At 44.4% G+C, this 17,821-nt stretch overlaps 1 protein-coding gene across 1 annotated transcript; it reads right to left on the bottom strand.

The window, feature by feature from the left end:
• Positions 1-2,914: 2,914 nt before the first annotated feature.
• LOC134455933 (serine/threonine-protein kinase PLK1-like) lies at positions 2,915-17,771 on the bottom strand. Its single transcript, XM_063207300.1, has 11 exons — positions 17,048-17,771; positions 15,659-15,827; positions 14,953-15,097; positions 14,519-14,612; positions 13,985-14,201; positions 12,568-12,631; positions 11,756-11,856; positions 11,452-11,529; positions 10,712-10,866; positions 6,741-6,923; positions 2,915-3,593 (listed from the first exon to the last, which is right to left on the bottom strand). The coding sequence occupies exons 1-11, from the start codon at positions 17,405-17,407 to the stop codon at positions 3,402-3,404; spliced, it is 1,758 nt and encodes a 585-aa protein (XP_063063370.1). The 5' UTR covers positions 17,408-17,771; the 3' UTR covers positions 2,915-3,401.
• Between the last annotated feature and the right edge of the window lie 50 nt (positions 17,772-17,821).

Here is a 17,821-nt window from a genome sequence, read left to right as displayed (position 1 = left end):
CTTGTTTTGTCTCATTTTGCATGACCATTATTTGCCATACATTCATCAAATATTATGGGCCTACTTTCTACAGCAAAATACAGACTGATTTGTAGGCCAACCCTACACATTCAACACATACAATAGGCATCAGGTCTACTCTAAGCCAATGTGGTGTCCCTGTACACTATACCACTGGTGCCCCTTTATGAACATGTGTTAAGTTTGTGCCCCCTCACTGGTCAAAAATGCTTGGTGCCCCTGAGTCCTGTGCCACTGCCCCTAATGGATAATCCAGCCCTATTAGGCATAGACCGCGGAAAGCCCCTTGGAGAGGTCCTCATATCATTGCCACCCCGAGAAAAACCTCATGCAGAAGGCAACCAGATATGACCTCATGCAGTAGGCAACATAATGCCCGAGAGCTGCCCTGGACGAAATGCTGTAGCTCCCCCAAGAAAGATAGCCTGGGAAATCTCATGCTGTTTTGCTCAATCGTTCTTTTAAAGATTCTTCACCATTGCGGGATAGGGCTAATTTTGATATTCCAGTTTCTATCATAGTCAAATATTCAATCAAACAGCTTCATTGGAGGAGGTCTGCACTCTTTGAGTGTATTTCTAGTTTAGTTCGACAGCCAGGGACCATGCACAATGAGCCTAGTCATTGTTTACAAACGTAAAAAGATGGTTTGTGCCAGATAATCCATCTGCAGCCCCCCCCCCTTACTTGAGTCGTGCTATACTACGTTTCTGCGGACCCCCTCTCACAACCTAGTCTATCCTTATGTCTCATACCATGTACTTGTGTCAGTGCACAGTGCATGGAGGTCTTCAGTGCATAGTGTCACGGAAAGACTTGAGCACTATGCACTGTGCCTTCACTGGAAGTGACGGAAGAGTAACCTGACATGTCATCTGGCTGCATTCACCAACTACACGCTTTGTTCCCTTTGGTGGGAGTCAGGTAATCAAAGAGTAGGCTAACCGATAAGTATAGGTCTAATTATGACTATAAAATATGGGATATTTCATGACCATTTACCCATCTATGGGTTGGTCATTTACGCTGCATCAAAAACAATTTGAATACCTACTCCCCCCCATCCTACACAGTGCACCTTTAAAAGGTGGTCAGAGTTGGTATTGCAACTATGCTGCTCATAGAAACTGTGCTGCCCACTTCCAAGTAAAACAGCAATAGGGCCTATTTACTAGGCTAGTTTGACCAAAGTACAGTAGGTTTTGCACCTCAGAATGTCCCATTACTGTAAATTAAAAAGGACAGAGATGGAGAAGATTCACCTTTTCATGTATGAACTTGGTTTTCCAGTCGTAATGAATACTTTGATGGTGATGGCAAGTATGAGGTAACATTTGTGAATGGGCAGCATGACATTCTAGAAAGAATGTGTTAAGTGTTACTCCGGCCAACTTTGAAGTTCACCAATACAACTGGCACATGTTTGCAGGAGTTTTTAAATAATCCAGTGTCAGGTTAAAGATGGACTATTGACCATTTACTTTGCAAAATGTCACCACCTCTGGCTGGAGAGAAGGGAAAAGTGCATGGTGGTTCAGGCCAATGGGGTATGGGGCATCTAAGTCATGCCCTCTACTTTCTGGTTCATGGGGCAGAGTGAGTAAAAAAATAATTACTGGGCTTGAAATGTGGTTTTTCAACAACAAACCTTGGACCTCCACTTATGCACTACAAGCCCACCCCGACTCACCTTGTTCACTTCCATTCATTTTTTTGCAACTGTCTGCCCCATGAACCAGGAAGTAGAGGGCGTGACTTAGGTGCCCCATAGTGGCATCAGAGAAATTAGAACACAGGGAGAAGGCTCAGTCTCATTGGTTCCCATTGTAGCCAGTTAGCTTTGCATGCATTCTGCAGTAACGAGCGTAGGCCAGTCCTTCATGTGGGAAAATGTATGGAATGGAAATGGGAACCCATGCTAAATACATTGCTACTGCCATTTCCAGTCACAAATATTATCAACAAAACATTCCTGGTAAGCACTATGACTGTTGTTTAACAATAGGCTGTATTGACAAATCGTTCAGGTGTGTAGTTTTACAGCTGGTTAGAAGATTTCAACCTGTACTCGCTATAGCATCGTGCTAATGTTTATGGGTTTGGCCCCATAAAATTGAGCTTTGTGACCCAGTATATAATAATCTAGTGGCGCAAAATAATCGAAACGCTACTCAAATGGGGTCTTATTTCTAGCTTCGAACTTAATATGAATATTTCAGGACAAAAAATTATAAAAAATCAAAAAAATTATAATGGTAAAAAACTCCATTGACATCCATTCATTTTGCACTGTCCCGTGGTCAGGGTTAGCCAATTGTGGCTAATAGGAAGTTCCGTGAGTGAACAGCCCCTGGTGGCATCAAGGAAAGTTTAAAAAGCAATGAGTTCCTCCCCTTACACACATTCACACCCCAAGAGGTTTGGAAACAGCAGTACTGTCCTCCACAGGCAAAGGGCAGTAACTATGTCAACATGGAAACTGAGGGAAAAAAGGACTTAAAGTTTTGGCATTAGAATGGATATTGTAGTTACTCAAAATCTGACAGACACTTGGACCACAAGATAAAAGAGGTTATGAAGATGTTACGGTAATGTTCAATTATGAGTATAAGGTCTTTGTGTATGTTTTGCATTTGTACATTTATGTTAACTGACAGACACCTTAATTTCCATTGGGATTAAAATACTCCACTAAGAAAATACTCCACTCAATCTAAACTCAATTATGGCAAAATATGTAGTTACTGCACTTTGCCTTTAGAGGGCAGAGTGGAGACAAGCGTCTCGTATTCTCTCTGGCTGTGCCACTGGCCACTCTCCTTCCCAACTGGACTAGTGGACTGAATCAGACCAAGACACACCCAATGGAGAACAATACAGACAAAACACACTCTTCCCAAATAAGGTCTTTATTCATTTATACAGATATTTAAAATAGTACAAAACCTCTGGAAAACATTGAATGGTAACAAACATTTTTACACAAGAATAAAAACATAAAAAACACCCAAAGCAGGCACACACTCAAGACCAACAACACAGAGAGACATATATACGGACTGACCAGGACAGACAGACAGAAGAGGACATGATCATCTCAGCAAGACCTCTTGCCAGCCCACCACCATCCCATAATTCATCAGCACGAAGCTACAAAACAAACTGATTCGGGAGGAGGGGGGTTGGACTGCGAATACAGAACTGACTAATGCAGTGTGTGTGTGTGTGTGTGTGTGTGTATATACATGGAAGGGTGCCTGAGGGGGTAAACGTGTGTGTGTCACTGTTTTAATGTGGCTTTGGCCATTAGCTTCACCATGCCGCGCGCGTGTGTGTGTGTGTGTGTGTGTGTGTGTGTGTGTGTGTGTGTGTGTGTGTGATCAGCGCTGCGATGACGTGGGGTTGGCCAGTAGTTTCTCCACCATGTTGTGTGCAAATCGCAGGCGTCCGGCGAGCTCCCTGCTACAGCCAAATTCCTCCAGGAGGCTCAGGCGATACGTGCGGAACTCACGACGCTCATCGATGTACGTCACTGCACCCATCAGCGGACACAAGATCACCTTGGTGTGGTCCTGAGAGCGCAGAGAGAGCATAAGATCAGCGCAGGACTTCAGCAGGAACTCAACTGTGGTTTTGACATCAATGGGCATATTCAGGGCCCAAAATTAACTTCATCACCAGCCAAAATCTTACTAGCCAAACACTAGTCACTTTGACCCATTAGTGAGTGCAAGTTGGTGTTTTCTACTAGCCAAACTGAAATTTAACCATCATTTGGCCTGTTGTCTGGTGTTAATTTAGAGCCCTGAATCTAACCAGGAAACCCAGTCTAGCGGCAAAATCCACAGCTGAAAAAGCAAATCAATAACTGACCAAATCCATTGAAAGGAGTGATGTTAGAACAGTCAAGAGTCAGGTTTTGGTTATAAGGGGAGGAGTTTTGGTAAAGGGGGAGTGGTTTGAGGACACTACATCAATACATTACATTTAGCTGATACTTTTTATTCATAACAAATTAGTTCTTTAGGTGCAGGGTATGGGGCACCTAAGTCACGCCCTCTACTTCCTGGTTCATGGGGCAGGGGGAGTCAAAAAATGAGTTATTTCTGGATTTGTAGTGCATAGGTGAAGGTCCAAGGTTTGGATTGGTGTCAAGAAAACTCATTTTCAAGCCCAGTAATTATTTTTGACTCCCCTGCCCCATGAACCAGGAAGTAGAGGACGGGACTTACGTGCCCCATTGGCTACAGTCCCTGGAGCAGTGTGGGGTTAGGTGCCTTGCTCAAGGGCACTTCAGCCATGGATGGAGGTGTAGGGAGAGGTCCCGGTGGAATTTGAATCTGCAACCCTCTGATCTACAGGCCAGCGCCAAAGAATGGTCTATTAGAGCAGGGATTCTTAACCATAGGACCGCGGCCCAATGCTGGGCTGTGCTCAAAAACCTGAGGGCCGCAGAAAAGTTTCAAACTCGCGCTTGTGGGCCGTGCAACTGCGTACCTATAATAATATAGGCCTAATTATTTATACAATAGGCCTATGTCTGGTCATGGGCAATATTAGATGGGCCACGGGCCACTCTGCACTGAAAAAAATGGGCCTCGACGTCAAAAAGGTTAAGAATCCCTGTATTAGAGTAAGAGACATCAATCCCGTTTGTTTCCCACACCCATGTGACTTCAGTTGAGCGCCCCTTTAGGAGACCTTCAGTTAGGAGACATTGGGAGACTTTAGGATGAGAATAAATCAGGCATGCAAACAGGTCAGGGGTGAAAAAGGTGACAAGAGCGCGGTGCGGCGCGGCGCGGCGCAGTGCACGCGCGCAAACGCAGGTGCACACGTGTGTGTTGTGCGCAGTGGATGATCTTGTATAACAGTCTCAGACTAGGGGGGAGAGGATTTAGCTAAAAAAGTCTTTAAATTGTGAATTTTGAGCATACTGTAGTTATTAGCGATCAAGGGACAGTGAACATGAGAACTGCCAACCTTACTCCATGACTTAGCCGTCATGTCTGATGGGGGGTTGGGTAGATAGCTTGATAAAATAGGTTTTTATCATGACAGAGCAGTGATTCTCATAGTAAGTTTCCCCAACACCCCATTGACCTCATCAAAACCCTTAGTAGGCCTATTAAAAAATAAAATAGGCCAAAATGCCCCCAAATGGCACTAAGCACCCCTCCTCTCATCAGTATAACACCCCCTCAACACTTACTGGTTGTCATCTCATGTATATTTAATCATCATATTTCAGACAACTTGCAATAGGCTGCAAAAAAAACTTTGTCAAAGTTTGAATTAGCTACTGAAGTTTTACTCAAACTAGGCTACTCAAATTTTAGCCTATTCACCTAGTATCTCTTACTCTTACTTCACCTAGTCTCCCTGTAGAAAAAAAATGAGTAGGAATAGGAACGCTCCAACTTTAGAAAAAAGTATGTTTCACTAAATATCGTTCACTTTTTTAAGGTCATTTAGATATAGGCCTACAAAGGAATCGGATTACACAAAAACTTGGAATGATTTGGCCAACTGTTGAAATTTGTCCTGTGTCAAACGAGACTGACTGGCCCAGCCTTCTCTCTCCCTTCCCTCTGCCCGCAGCATATGCACGATGTTGCATGCCTCGCATAGTCTACATGCGCTTTTCACCTGTTTTTTTTTATCCATATTTTTTTACCCGGTAGCTACTTTAGACTTTTCCCCCTAGCGCACTCTCCCGCTGAACTCTCCAAGTTGGATTCACTCGCGCAGAAATCAGATGTCATTTGCATCGACTATAACCGGAGAACAAGTAGGCCTACAGCGAACGGAAACTGAACTATTCTACTGTTAGCGTAAATTGACATTTCAAATCATTAACCGAAACAACAGAATACCAGGAACACGTGCGTGTAACCAAGCTTTCGGAGCTCTTATGAGAATACATTATTTTTCACGAGGGCAGGGAAGCTCCGGAGTCAAATTATCAGGCAAAACAACTAAACCAACTGTGAGGTGTGGGGTACCTGTTCACTAACCACGCAGACTTCCACGTTTAGAGCTAAATCCAAAGACGGCACATTTCAGGATTTGGGTAGGGGAAAATGGTCGGACACTCTCTATATTATAGAACAAAGACATTTGATATAATAACTACGCAGCCCAGCCGACCAGAAACACAGGGTTTTGCGCTGTCTTTCGAAGTATGAAGACAGGGCGGGACTTAGATTGAGCTCGTTCTTGTTATTGGCTGTGCCGACAAACAGAAATACTGTGATTGGTCAAAAGTCATTGTCGGTGGTGGCATCTCTCCAGCAATTTGCCATTGAGCTGTATGACATTTTCTGCGGTATACATTTCAACTCTCGAGACCCCCCCCCCCCCCCCCAAATTTTCTCCTCGGATCTGCACGATTCACAGAAATGACCCATTTTCATTTCAAAACGGCGAATTTCGCCGAAAAGCGGCAAGTTTGCATGCCTGATAAATGGAGTTCCCTTCAAGGCTTGACGCTGTAGATGGCAGTAGCGCACATCTCATGCAAGCCACCACCAAATGGCACTGAAAGAGAACAGGGGACAACGCCCACTTAGGAGACCAAACTTGAGCACACTCCTTTGCATTGGATAGGCAGATTTTGGGTTATGTTAGTGTCATAGACAATTCTTTGCCAGCACTCTAGCCATTGCGCCATGGGGGAAGGGTGTGTGTGGTATGCGGTGCGGTGACCCCTGACTGACCTGGAAGAAGTTGACCTGCACGGTTCCGTTGCTGAGGTGGAGCACGATGGCGCTCTTGGTGCGGAACCAGTAGTTCAGCGACGGCAGACGCGTCAACTCGTCACCGTCACGAGGGGTGATGTTGGCACCGGCCTTCAAGAGGTGCTCGCTCATGTAGTTGCGGAAATACTTCAGCAGCGTGATCTAGACACAAACAAAACCACACAGCCCTCAAAGAAGTTACATAAATACATCAGCAATGCATGTAGACACACACAAATAAGTCAACAGAAGATCACTCTGGCTCTGACATTAACTAGCTAGCTTTGATGGCTGCAGTCATGCAAACAGCTGAACTTACTGCAGAAGAATGAAACTGACAAGCTGCCAGATAACAGCACAGAAGCAAATCATTCATTAATAAGCCACTTCAAATAAATACCACACCACAAGCAAATCTTTCACAACAGCAACATCTTTTAACATTTTGGGAAAAGTTACAGTAAGCCTATAGAAACTCAAATATCCAGTCCCACCAGGAAATCGCGGGCATTTACTCAAAAAAATCGCGGTCGGAATTGCCAAAAGGTGCACGAGGATTTCCAGAAAATCACGATAAAGTTGCGGAGCTTCTTAGTGTGTTGTTGCGATTTTGTTGCAGCATGAAGTGAAAGGTGCGATTTTTGTTGCGATTTTTAATGTGTTTCCCCACGCTTGAAGGGGCACTGCCACATTCCAGTCCTCCGGTGTTTATATATTATTTCCATTTTTATATTATAATTTTGGTCCTTAAGCAAAGCAGGGAAGCGGCCAGGGCGAGTTTTTAGCCAGAATGTCGTCGTGAAAAGTTCCATCTCTTTCATGCTGCCATTACGACACCCTTCATTACAATGCTGTTTATGGCCGTTTGACTCCGTTTTAAATGTCATCACCGTTTCAAATTGTAAGCATACAAACTTCGTATCATGTCGATATCCATTCCTGACTTAAACAGTGGATACATAATTAACTAGTATCACTTAGGCCTATAAGTAGGCGGGCGGAATTAGGCATGTCCACCCAGTTGAAGAGGGTGCGTGAAAGGAACTGTGACTGAAATCCTGGTTAATGTGAGTCGTCTGCTACACATAGCCTGCCTGTGTCTGCGTTTAATTGTCAAGCTTGTCAAAAGCAACACAAATAAAAGCAGAGGGGGGGTCGCTTTCGAAAGCGGGGGTCGCTTTTTTTGTTCTCCCGCGCCGTCAGCCGGCTTTAAATTAACGGCTGATGATCATTCAATGTAACGAGGATGGAGTTCACAGATTTCCAGTTGTGAAGGGTGCTTGCTGAATAATGCTCAGAAATTATATTAATTGTGGTGCTCTTGTGAATATAAACACGACGAGATTGTCATCTAGAAAACACCACGTCGCTTGTAGAACGGAGGTCTCAGCTGTCAATCAATACAGTCAATCGCGCAAAGAGAGAAGGAGAGGGAGAGACAGAAAGTAGTTTTCCAACTTAGTCCCACAGCTTCCCAACGTGTCTGCTCTGGTTTTATTCATGTTCCGTGTTCCTTGCCCGTTTGACCGCGCCAGGTTAAACGAAAGTGATTTGACACCACGGTCACCAAGTGCTCGTATCCAGCCATAGCCCAATTTGCGCGAAAGAGATTAATATCGGCCAGGCACGCACGCAGCATTCACAATGAAGGATGGAAATTACTCCTTTGTTGTGGACAAGACATTTGCACGTCTCAATTCGGAGGGAAAATGTTGCCTTCTGTACGCGCACAAGTCAAACAACAAAGTGGTCCAGCAGGTGGACTGCTTTAGAAAAAAAAAACACATCTTGTTGTAGGAGCCCTATAGGCCTACTTGGCGTAATGTAGATGACTGTCATGAAGTGTTAATTATATATTTATGTAGGCCTACCACATTTTAAAAATGTAGGCCTATTGGTTATGCCAGACTAGGCATACATTTTCCCTCCTATGACCATGCGAGCAGACGCGCAATGACAACATGGCGTTTCCTACAATATTTATTAGTTTCCCCCCCTCACCTACAACTTTGTACGCAGAGTAAAGTGCTGGGACTGATTGCTAGGTTACTTTTTTATTGTATTTTTTTTTAATTGTATTATCCTTTTTGAAAGGAAGTTTGTTGACGTCAGTGAAGTCAGCGCAACATGGATTGGTTCAAAGTGTTCAAAGTTGCGGGAAATCGCGGTGATTGGTTAAAGTTGCGCTCCCGCGCAGAATTCGCGGGAATTCATTGAAGTTGCGAAAAACACAGCGATCGCAACATCGCAATTTCCTGGAGGGACTGAATATCACAACTTCTGAAGAACGTAAAAAACACGAGACTCTTGGGCTAATGAAGATGAAACAAATTGTATTTAAAGGAGAACTACGCTTTTTTGGAACATTAAGGCCATTTTCTGAGTGGTCTGCAATGTTTTAGAGACCCCCTCACCGTTTATTTCATGTTTGCTACTGTCTGTTATTTGGATTTGATCTCAACCAGCTTTAGAATGGCCGTCTATGGGCACCTGCAACTCTGTTCTTAAAATTACCTTTAACATTTGTTTTCAAGAATATGCAACTCACCAAGTGTTCAGCAGTATTCACTGGTGTTCCTTAATTTTTGTAGCGAAATATGGCATCTGTCATGTTTTATGTGTGTTTTATGTAGCCATTTGTAAATTAAGTTTCACTTTCTTTCACAAAATGGCAAATAAAAAAATGACAGAAGCCATATTTCGCCTTGAAACTTGTTAGGGACTGCTAGTGAACACCCCTAACCACTCCGTGAGCTGTAGACTTTCGAAAACAAATGTTTAAGGTGATTTTAAGAACAGAGTTGCAGGTGGCCATAGACGGCCATTCTAAAGCTGGTTGAGATAAAATCCAAATCAGCCAAGTAACAGAGACTGCAGCAAACATGAAATAAACGGTGAGGGGGACTCTAAAACATTGCAGACCACTCAGAAAATGGCCTTAATTTTCAACAAAGCCATGTTCATTCCGCTCTGATTAACTGGCTAGTTGTGTACTGCAGCCATCCAATCTAAACCCCCTGCAGAAGAATTAAACTGAGACGCTGTCAGATTTCATTGTTTTGTCTATCTCGATATACATCTAAAAAAAAACACATCATACATATGTTATTGATGCCATCCTCAATAGTCCAACATTAATACAATAAAATACAAGTATAATATTAATATATATGCCTGCCTTGACGTTTTCAACTCTTTGTTTTTGAAACCACTGCGGCTGCGGCTCTTGAAGTGAGGGCATTACGGGCTAGAAGGACTAGTGGTACATTACTGGAAGTACCGTAGTCAAACGACATGCGGGGAGCGGTGCTTGGACACACAATGTCTTATTGCACAATATTAAACGCTGCCTTTCTTTTAGGAGGTACCCACGTGAAAAATGTCAGTTTTGGTAAAGTTTTGCCAGTATGGCTGCTACAAGAAGATATAGCTTACATAGCTCATTTTCAGCCAATGTTTGTAGTTAAACGTGGATAGATGACGTTGACAATTGTTCCCCTTAATGGAGAAATTTGTATTTGCCGTTTTCTTGCCTGTGGAGCTATGGCTGCAAGAATGGTGAGTACATCGTTGGAAGCGCCGTTTCTACTTTAATATTAGCCAGCGAGCGAATTAGCTACTGGGTCCGGACTGGCAGGCTCACTCTAGAATCGTAGCCTTTTCGTCTTGTGCGTCTGAAAAAAGCGTGCGCTGGTGCAAGAGCAGCGACGAGGAAGAGAATTTGCTTCTTCTGGCGATCTCAGAATTTAAAAGTTAATAATTTTTTCTACAAATTCGATATGTCAAAATCTATTTAGCTTTAAATATCAGACTGTTAACCTTTGGTGGGGATGTTGGGAGGACTGACTCAGAAACACACATTCTTGGAGAGTCCAGAGGGGTCATTTACGCATGTTGGTGTGTATTCTTGGAGGGTGCGTGAGGGTGTTCGTGCACGGCGAGGTGCCTACCTTCTTGGAGAGTGCAGAGGGGTAGTTGCGGAGGTTGAGGTAGGACTCTGCGTTGGTGCGGTCGATGTACTGCAGAGTGTCTCCATCGTCGTACAGCACCAGACGCGTCGAGTCGTTAAACAGCACGCCCACACTGTTGTCACACAACTGGTACCCTACACACACAACACACACACGTATTTTAGTGCCCTCATATGCAAACACTTCCCAGACCAGTTGTTAAACAGCACACCCATGTGGTCGTCACAGCTGGTACCCCCCACACACTACATTAGTGCCCTCATATGCAAACACTCAGACCAGACGTTAAATACCACATCCCATGTGGTAGTCAGATGGGTCACACAGCTGGTACCCTACACACATCATACGTACGTAACCACATGTTCAAACACTCCCCATAGCTCGTCCTCTCGTAAGTAGCTAAACCACTCTAGCTAGTCCGTATGTTTAACCAGGCCATACGATGGCATTTATGTGCGGATGATCTAGGCACATAATAGCAGAATGCCTTGCTGCCAGAGAAATAAACACTCCTCTCTCCCCATTCCATGTCACTGCTCAAACAAAGAGGAAAAACAGACCTCACATCTACATGGAATTCATTCAGTACCACTCAAGAATATTCAAGGTTTGTTAATTTATTGGACCGTGACTGGGAAAAGACAAAGTGTTCTCTTATCCATGACTTTTATAACTGTAGCTGCGTGCCAGCCAGGTTGTGTGCATGCGTCTCCTACCTAGGCCGTATTTGTCAGAGTAGTCGACCCATTTGCTGATCCAGAAGATGGGGATGCAGGCAGGATCCTCAGCCTCACCTGGAGAGAGAGAGAAAGAGAGAGAAAGAGATAGAGAGAGAAAGAGAAAAAGAGAGGGGACAAAGTGTTCAATAATAATTTAAAAAAGTATTAATTAGACCATTTCGTACCCTGCCTTGGCTTGGTGGTGGTCAGGCAGTCTGTGTGTGCGTTTACCCTGGCGTATGATGAGACGTTCCGAGGGCTTGGTGTGTGTGTGTGTATGTATGTGTTTGTGTGTGTTTACCTTGCCGTATGACTGGTCGTTCCGAGGGCTTGGTGTTGTTCAGGCTGCTCAGTTGTGATAGCAGGTCCGTCAGAAGACCCTTCAGATTTTCCGTACCCTCACTGCAAAACACAAACACATCAAGATTAAAACACTGCAAAGCACACTTAGCACCCTCACTAATACAGTATAACACACACACGCACACACTAGAGTGCGAGAGTGTGATAGAGTGAGGAAAGGAGGATGATGTTGTGGCAGGTGAGAGGGAGAGAAAGTAATCATCAACCACAACAATTTCAAAACTACAATATTTCTATGATTTTTAGTATGGATTGGTGAGATAAACATTCTGCAACAGGAACCAGTCAAGGGATTTCACATGCCATCCCTATATCAATTATTATTGGTGACCTTTTAAATTTTTTGAGTGCTAGTTGTCAAAAACAATAATTGTAGAAGACAAAATGCCTCTGAAGCCAAAAAGATAAATAAATACAACAGTATTTCTATAGACATGACTACATTTTTTAACTTTTGAATTAAAGTTAGCCATGAGCTGGGGAAAATAAATAAATAATAATATTAATGTCTGCCATAACGACGACCAGATACTGCATAGTGACGTACCATAGGCCCATTTTGACACATTATTCAAACATTTAATAGTGTATGACCATTATTCAAGCCTGATAGAAAGTGCTACAGGTTCAGGGTTTTCTTCTACTGAGATAGGAATAACCTAATGTATAATTATTATCAATGTTTTTATTTTTGCAAACTGAGCCTGAACACCATCAGCCCTGCATGTATTGAGTGATTGAGCATCTTACCCAGTGGCCGGTTCATCCTTCATCTCTGCCTTGCCTGGCTTATCTGTTGTAGTGGGAACAAGACCTGAAAACAAACGCACACACAAAGTCCCATGAGACAGTGGTAATGCAGTAGTGTTTAAAGACAGCAACACGAAAAACATTACACAGTGCACCTTTAAAGACAGAATCACTGCTTTGCTTCAACATGCAACCGGGTGCATAACAGTCAACGTTGAGCATTCAATTCCCAGATTTAACAGACAAAAAAACATTTCCACACTTCTACTAGAGAGGATGTGGCTTGTCAGGATACCTGACAAGGCCATGAGGGTGAATCTCTGAACAATGTGAAAAATCGGGATATTGGCGGGGAAAACGACAAAACGGCAAGGAAAATGGTAAAAAATAGGGAGTTTCCTGAGAGAAATGGGAGGGTTCACAGGTATGACGGGGTGGCAAAGTCCACGAATGCAGTGGTGTGCATGTAGACGTAAATGGTCGAAGTGGTCTTTGGCCCTTGGTATGCTTGCTGTAGGATACGCCTGCGCAGGCTCGATTAGTGCATGAGCATGTTAACTTGCGTAGTTCATGTCAATTTTACGCGCGTTAGCTACTGCAACCAAACGTGTGCGTTAGATGCTATATATTCAAACTCGCCGGGTGCGATCGTAAGAAAGACTGCACAGTTCCACACAAGTGCTTCTGAAGAAAATGATGGTGGCAGCTTTTCAAGAGCATCTACAGCTTGAAATTACAAACACTTGATTAGCAATCATACTTCCCCGTTGCACTTTGACAAAGGAGTGTGCAGAAGTAGTAGCAGTATCGTCTCCTTGCCTGGAGAGTTTTTCTTTTTGTTTTGTTTTCCTTACAGTCTGTGTTCCCCATTTCTGGATCGCAATGCTGCTGTCTCTGACCCCTGGATGACACCGCCAGTATTGGCCTACTGCTTTTAAAGCAAACGCGTGCAGTCGGTGGCTCACGTTGACGCGCGTAATATGCTGTTGGCAGCAAGCGTACCGAGGGCCTTAGTGGGTGGTCTATGTGGAGGTTTCAGACAGACGGATACAAAGATGAAGTGCAGTGCACTAAACGACTCACGATTTTGCGGCCAATTTTGACATTGGGTTGAACCGCACACAAACAGAATCACAACTTTCAATCTTATCCCTGATCGTAAACACAGACAATGCCTGATGTTCCATTTTGAGTGGTAAACACCAAACAGTGCAAAATTCTCTCTTAGAACGTCACACACAAGGAAATCTTGCCCGACAATGGCTTACGATGGTCCTGGGGGGTGGGTAACGTTCCACTGATTGTCGTAAGGGGGATTTTCAGCGGTGTAGTTTGAGCCTAGCTTTACCCTAGTTGATGGCGGTGAGGGGTGTGTGCGGGGGTTCCAGAGAGACTGGTGTGTGTGTATGTCTCTTACCCTTGTTGATGGCAGTGAGGGGTCTTCGTGGGGGCTCCAGGGATCCGGGTGCAATGGAAAATCTTGGCGGGAGCGTGAGGCAGGAGGTGGGCAGGCGCAGCGGAATGTAGCCACTCGTGAAGAACTCGTCTCCCAGCAGGTCACTTATGGAGGGACGCAGAGAGGGCTCCGCATGCAGCATACGCTTGATCAGAGCAGCTGCCGGGGGGTTAATGTGCTGCAACGCGTAAACACACACACCCACACGTCACATAAGAGCAGAGAGGGCTTCACATTTCTCCTCTAAATTATTGTACAGAGTCAGCAAGCTGAATTTATGAGGCAAAATCCACATACATTAACAGAATACTACTGCTGGTCAGGCATCCAGTGGTAGCTACTGGTAGGAAGGCAGTGCCTACCACAGTATTCGAACACACCCTGGGATTTGGAACTTCTTATGGCAGTCGGGGAAAAGCCCACGCCATTTCTCATGATGGCAAACGAAATGCTCAAAGATCAGGGCATTCACACACACAGCACGTGTTGTCTCACCCGTGGAACGGAGTACTCGTTCTTCTTGATGCGAACGTACGTCTCCTTCAAACACGACGTCTCAAACGGAGGCTTGCCCACCAGCAACGTGTACCTGAACAAACACACACACACCATCAGCAACTAACAGCCATCTAGCATACTCAAACATCTTCCAGTAGAGTAAGATCCATCAATCCAGTACTTTTCTGGGATCCATGCAACGTCAGGTGAACGCCCCTTTAGGAGACTTTAGATTGAGAATACATGGAGTTCCCTTGGCACTGTAGATGGCAGTAGCGCACATCTCATGCAAGCAGTCACCCCCACTCCTTTGCATTCGGTAGGCTGGGTTGGGGGGCATTTTATTCTGCTAGAAAATGTTTGGTATACTGTACAGACACACACCAACACTGCAGCCGCGGGAACAACAACAACAACACACACACACTTACAGGATGCATCCGAGTGACCAGATGTCGACTTCAAAGCTGTGTCCCTTCTTGCAGAGCACCTCTGGAGCGATGTAGTTTGGGGTTCCACACAGAGTCTTCTTGCGCTCGCCGTCAAACTCGATACGCGTTGCCAAGCCAAAGTCACCTAGTGGACACACGCACAGTGTGTTAGAGTTGATTGACGTGGACAGCCTTAAGTCACCAGAGGATGCACACAAAGGGTTAGAGTGGAGGCTTGTGCCAAAACAACAACACCGAAGCATTACATGAGGACAAACTGGGTCAATGGGTCACACAGACTCATTCAGTTTGAATCTGAGTCAATCACATAACCAGTGCCTGACTAGAACTGGCCCTGCACAAATGACAACATGCATGAACTGTTCACGGCCTCATGTGACCTAGTAAGTAATGTTTTTAGAGATTTGCAAACATCTTTTTTTGTAACTTCAGGGAGGTGTGGCAATGACACCTCTGGATGTTCCTGTACAAGACGTATAACCAAGCACAATGAATAATAATAATAATATCTCTCTCTCAGAGAAGAAGTAACCCATCTTGACTTCCGTGTGTGAGTCTCTTTACTGCAGGCTAAGGATATGAATGTGATGAGTGTGTGCGCCTCAGAGAGGGTCTCAGCGATCTTGACCTGTGTGTATGTTTGTCTCAGAGAGGCAGTCACCAATCGTGTGCGTGCAAGCCTCACCAATCTTGACATCCATCTCGTCGTTGAGGAAGAGGTTGCCGAGTTTCAGGTCACGGTGGATCACTCTGTTGTTATGGAGATACTGGCACCCCATAATGATCTGCCGCATGAAGTATCGCGCCTCGGGCTCCGTCACCGCCTTACGACGCTTATGCAGCTCCAAAAGAGACTAGGGACACACAATATAACATATTAAATTACATTACATATGAAGTAACACACCAATCCAAAGCGGCTTAGTTTTTGTTTTGTTTTATTTTTTAAGTGCAGGGTATTGGTCACAGTCCCTGGAACAGTGTGGGGTTAGGTGCCTAGCTCAGGGAGTGTGAGATAGGGAGTGGAAGGGTGGGATTTGAACCGGCGGCGGCAACCCATCTTAACCCCATCTCCTTAACCACCAGGCCATGGCTCCCACACACACACTTGGCTCCAGGAAATTAAGGACAAACTCAGCACCAGAGCATTTAGTGCTTGGGGATTGGGATCCATAGTTTGGGTAGGTGGCGCCCTCAGCTGGTAAAAGAGTAGCATTGCATCATATGCACATTGCATATGGAATTTCAAAATGGTTGCCAAGCAGGCTTTAAACGCCACAGGAAACAAACAGGTGGTTACTGAACACAGTAAAAGTCATTTCACTTGAGGAGGATAACCGCAGCGATATAAACAATATTGCAACAGGCTGGACGTTTAACATTCGTGTATTTGAATATCACCAGCCAAGATGGAAACACTGAATGTGGACAGTGGTAAGAGTACTCAGGCAAGTTGAACTTAATGAAAAAAAAAGGGTCAGCATAATTACAAGTTACCGTTATATAGTTTGTAGTATGCATGCTAAAAGATGCTTTGAGGGGTTTGCGCCTCGTCCTTTTGTTTGCTTCTAACTTCATAAAGCATTGAACATTTGAAAATGCCGGACGGACTTCAAGCACAGAAGTGCAACAACTTACCAAAAACCTGCCATAAGTTAAGCTTACTTACAGATTGATTGAAGTTCAGCTTGCATTAAAATAAAATCTATTAAAAAACCCACACAGACCCTGAAGCATGTGAAGAATTACCAACATCAAGCCTGCTGAGTACATGCATTAGGCTGCCAAGCAGCTAACAGATGCGACCGTTGGCTGGTAGGGCAAACTAGTCAGCCTTGTTTGGTATGGTGGTCATTGAGATAATTTGCTATCACTACAAACAGGGCTCCACATTGACAACAAACTGGTCAAATGCTGGTGAAATTGCAGTTTGGCTGGTAGAACAGACCAAGTTACTAGCCACTTTAACCCATTAGTAAGCGTGTAGGTTGTTATCCATTTCTGCTGACTGGTGATGAAAAAAAGTTAATCTAGAGCCCTGCTAATAACAAGTTTCAGAGACATAAAAACTTACCCTTCTGCGACAAATCTCCAGCACCACAAAGACAAAGTCATCGTCCTCGAAGAAGCCCCTGAAGCCCACCACATGAGGGTTGTCCAGGCTCTTGTGGATGGAGATCTCGGTGCTCATCTTCTCCTTCTGGTGAGGCTTTAGGAGTAGAGCCTTGGGCACCACTTTCCCTGCGAAAACCTCCTTCGTGGCCATGTCTGTGATCTCGAAGCATTTGGCGAAGCCTCCCTTTCCAAGAAAACGACCCCTCATGTACCTCTTCATGGTCCTCTGGTCCACCAGGATATCTGGGATTTCTTTCAAGGCTGCAGATTTATCGCTTTGAGAGGACGGCTTGGCCGTCTTTGCCGTACCAGCGCTCATCTTCTCAGAGTAGTGGTGTTAACTTCGGCTAATTCTCAAAAAACAAGGTCTATGTACAAACGTATTAAAATGCTCTAAAATACAACGACTGAATATCGTCACTACACAAACCTATAGCCTTGAAATTAGTCGGTCATTCTTGTTTGTTGCTCTTAAAAAGTTAGCATTAGTTAGCTTCTTCGGTAAGTAGGGTTTTAAATAAAACAACCACTGTGCCCCAACTCGTCATAAGATGAATATTTCAGCGTGCTGAAAGATTTCACATATGCTACACTTTCTAAAGTTTCGTCAGAATAGTAATTACAAAAGAAACGGCTGACAAATCCAAATCTAGTGATAAAGCAGCCCACTCTGTCAAACGCGTCGCCCGTAATGCCAACAGTGGCTGCTTCGATTTTTTAAAATGTGCTCCGT

This window comes from Engraulis encrasicolus, chromosome 1, assembly GCF_034702125.1.
Source record: "Engraulis encrasicolus isolate BLACKSEA-1 chromosome 1, IST_EnEncr_1.0, whole genome shotgun sequence".
Lineage (NCBI taxonomy): Eukaryota > Metazoa > Chordata > Actinopteri > Clupeiformes > Engraulidae > Engraulis > Engraulis encrasicolus.
The sequence above is the reverse complement of the archived record's forward strand: the minus strand, read 5'-3'. Positions and strand labels throughout refer to the sequence as shown.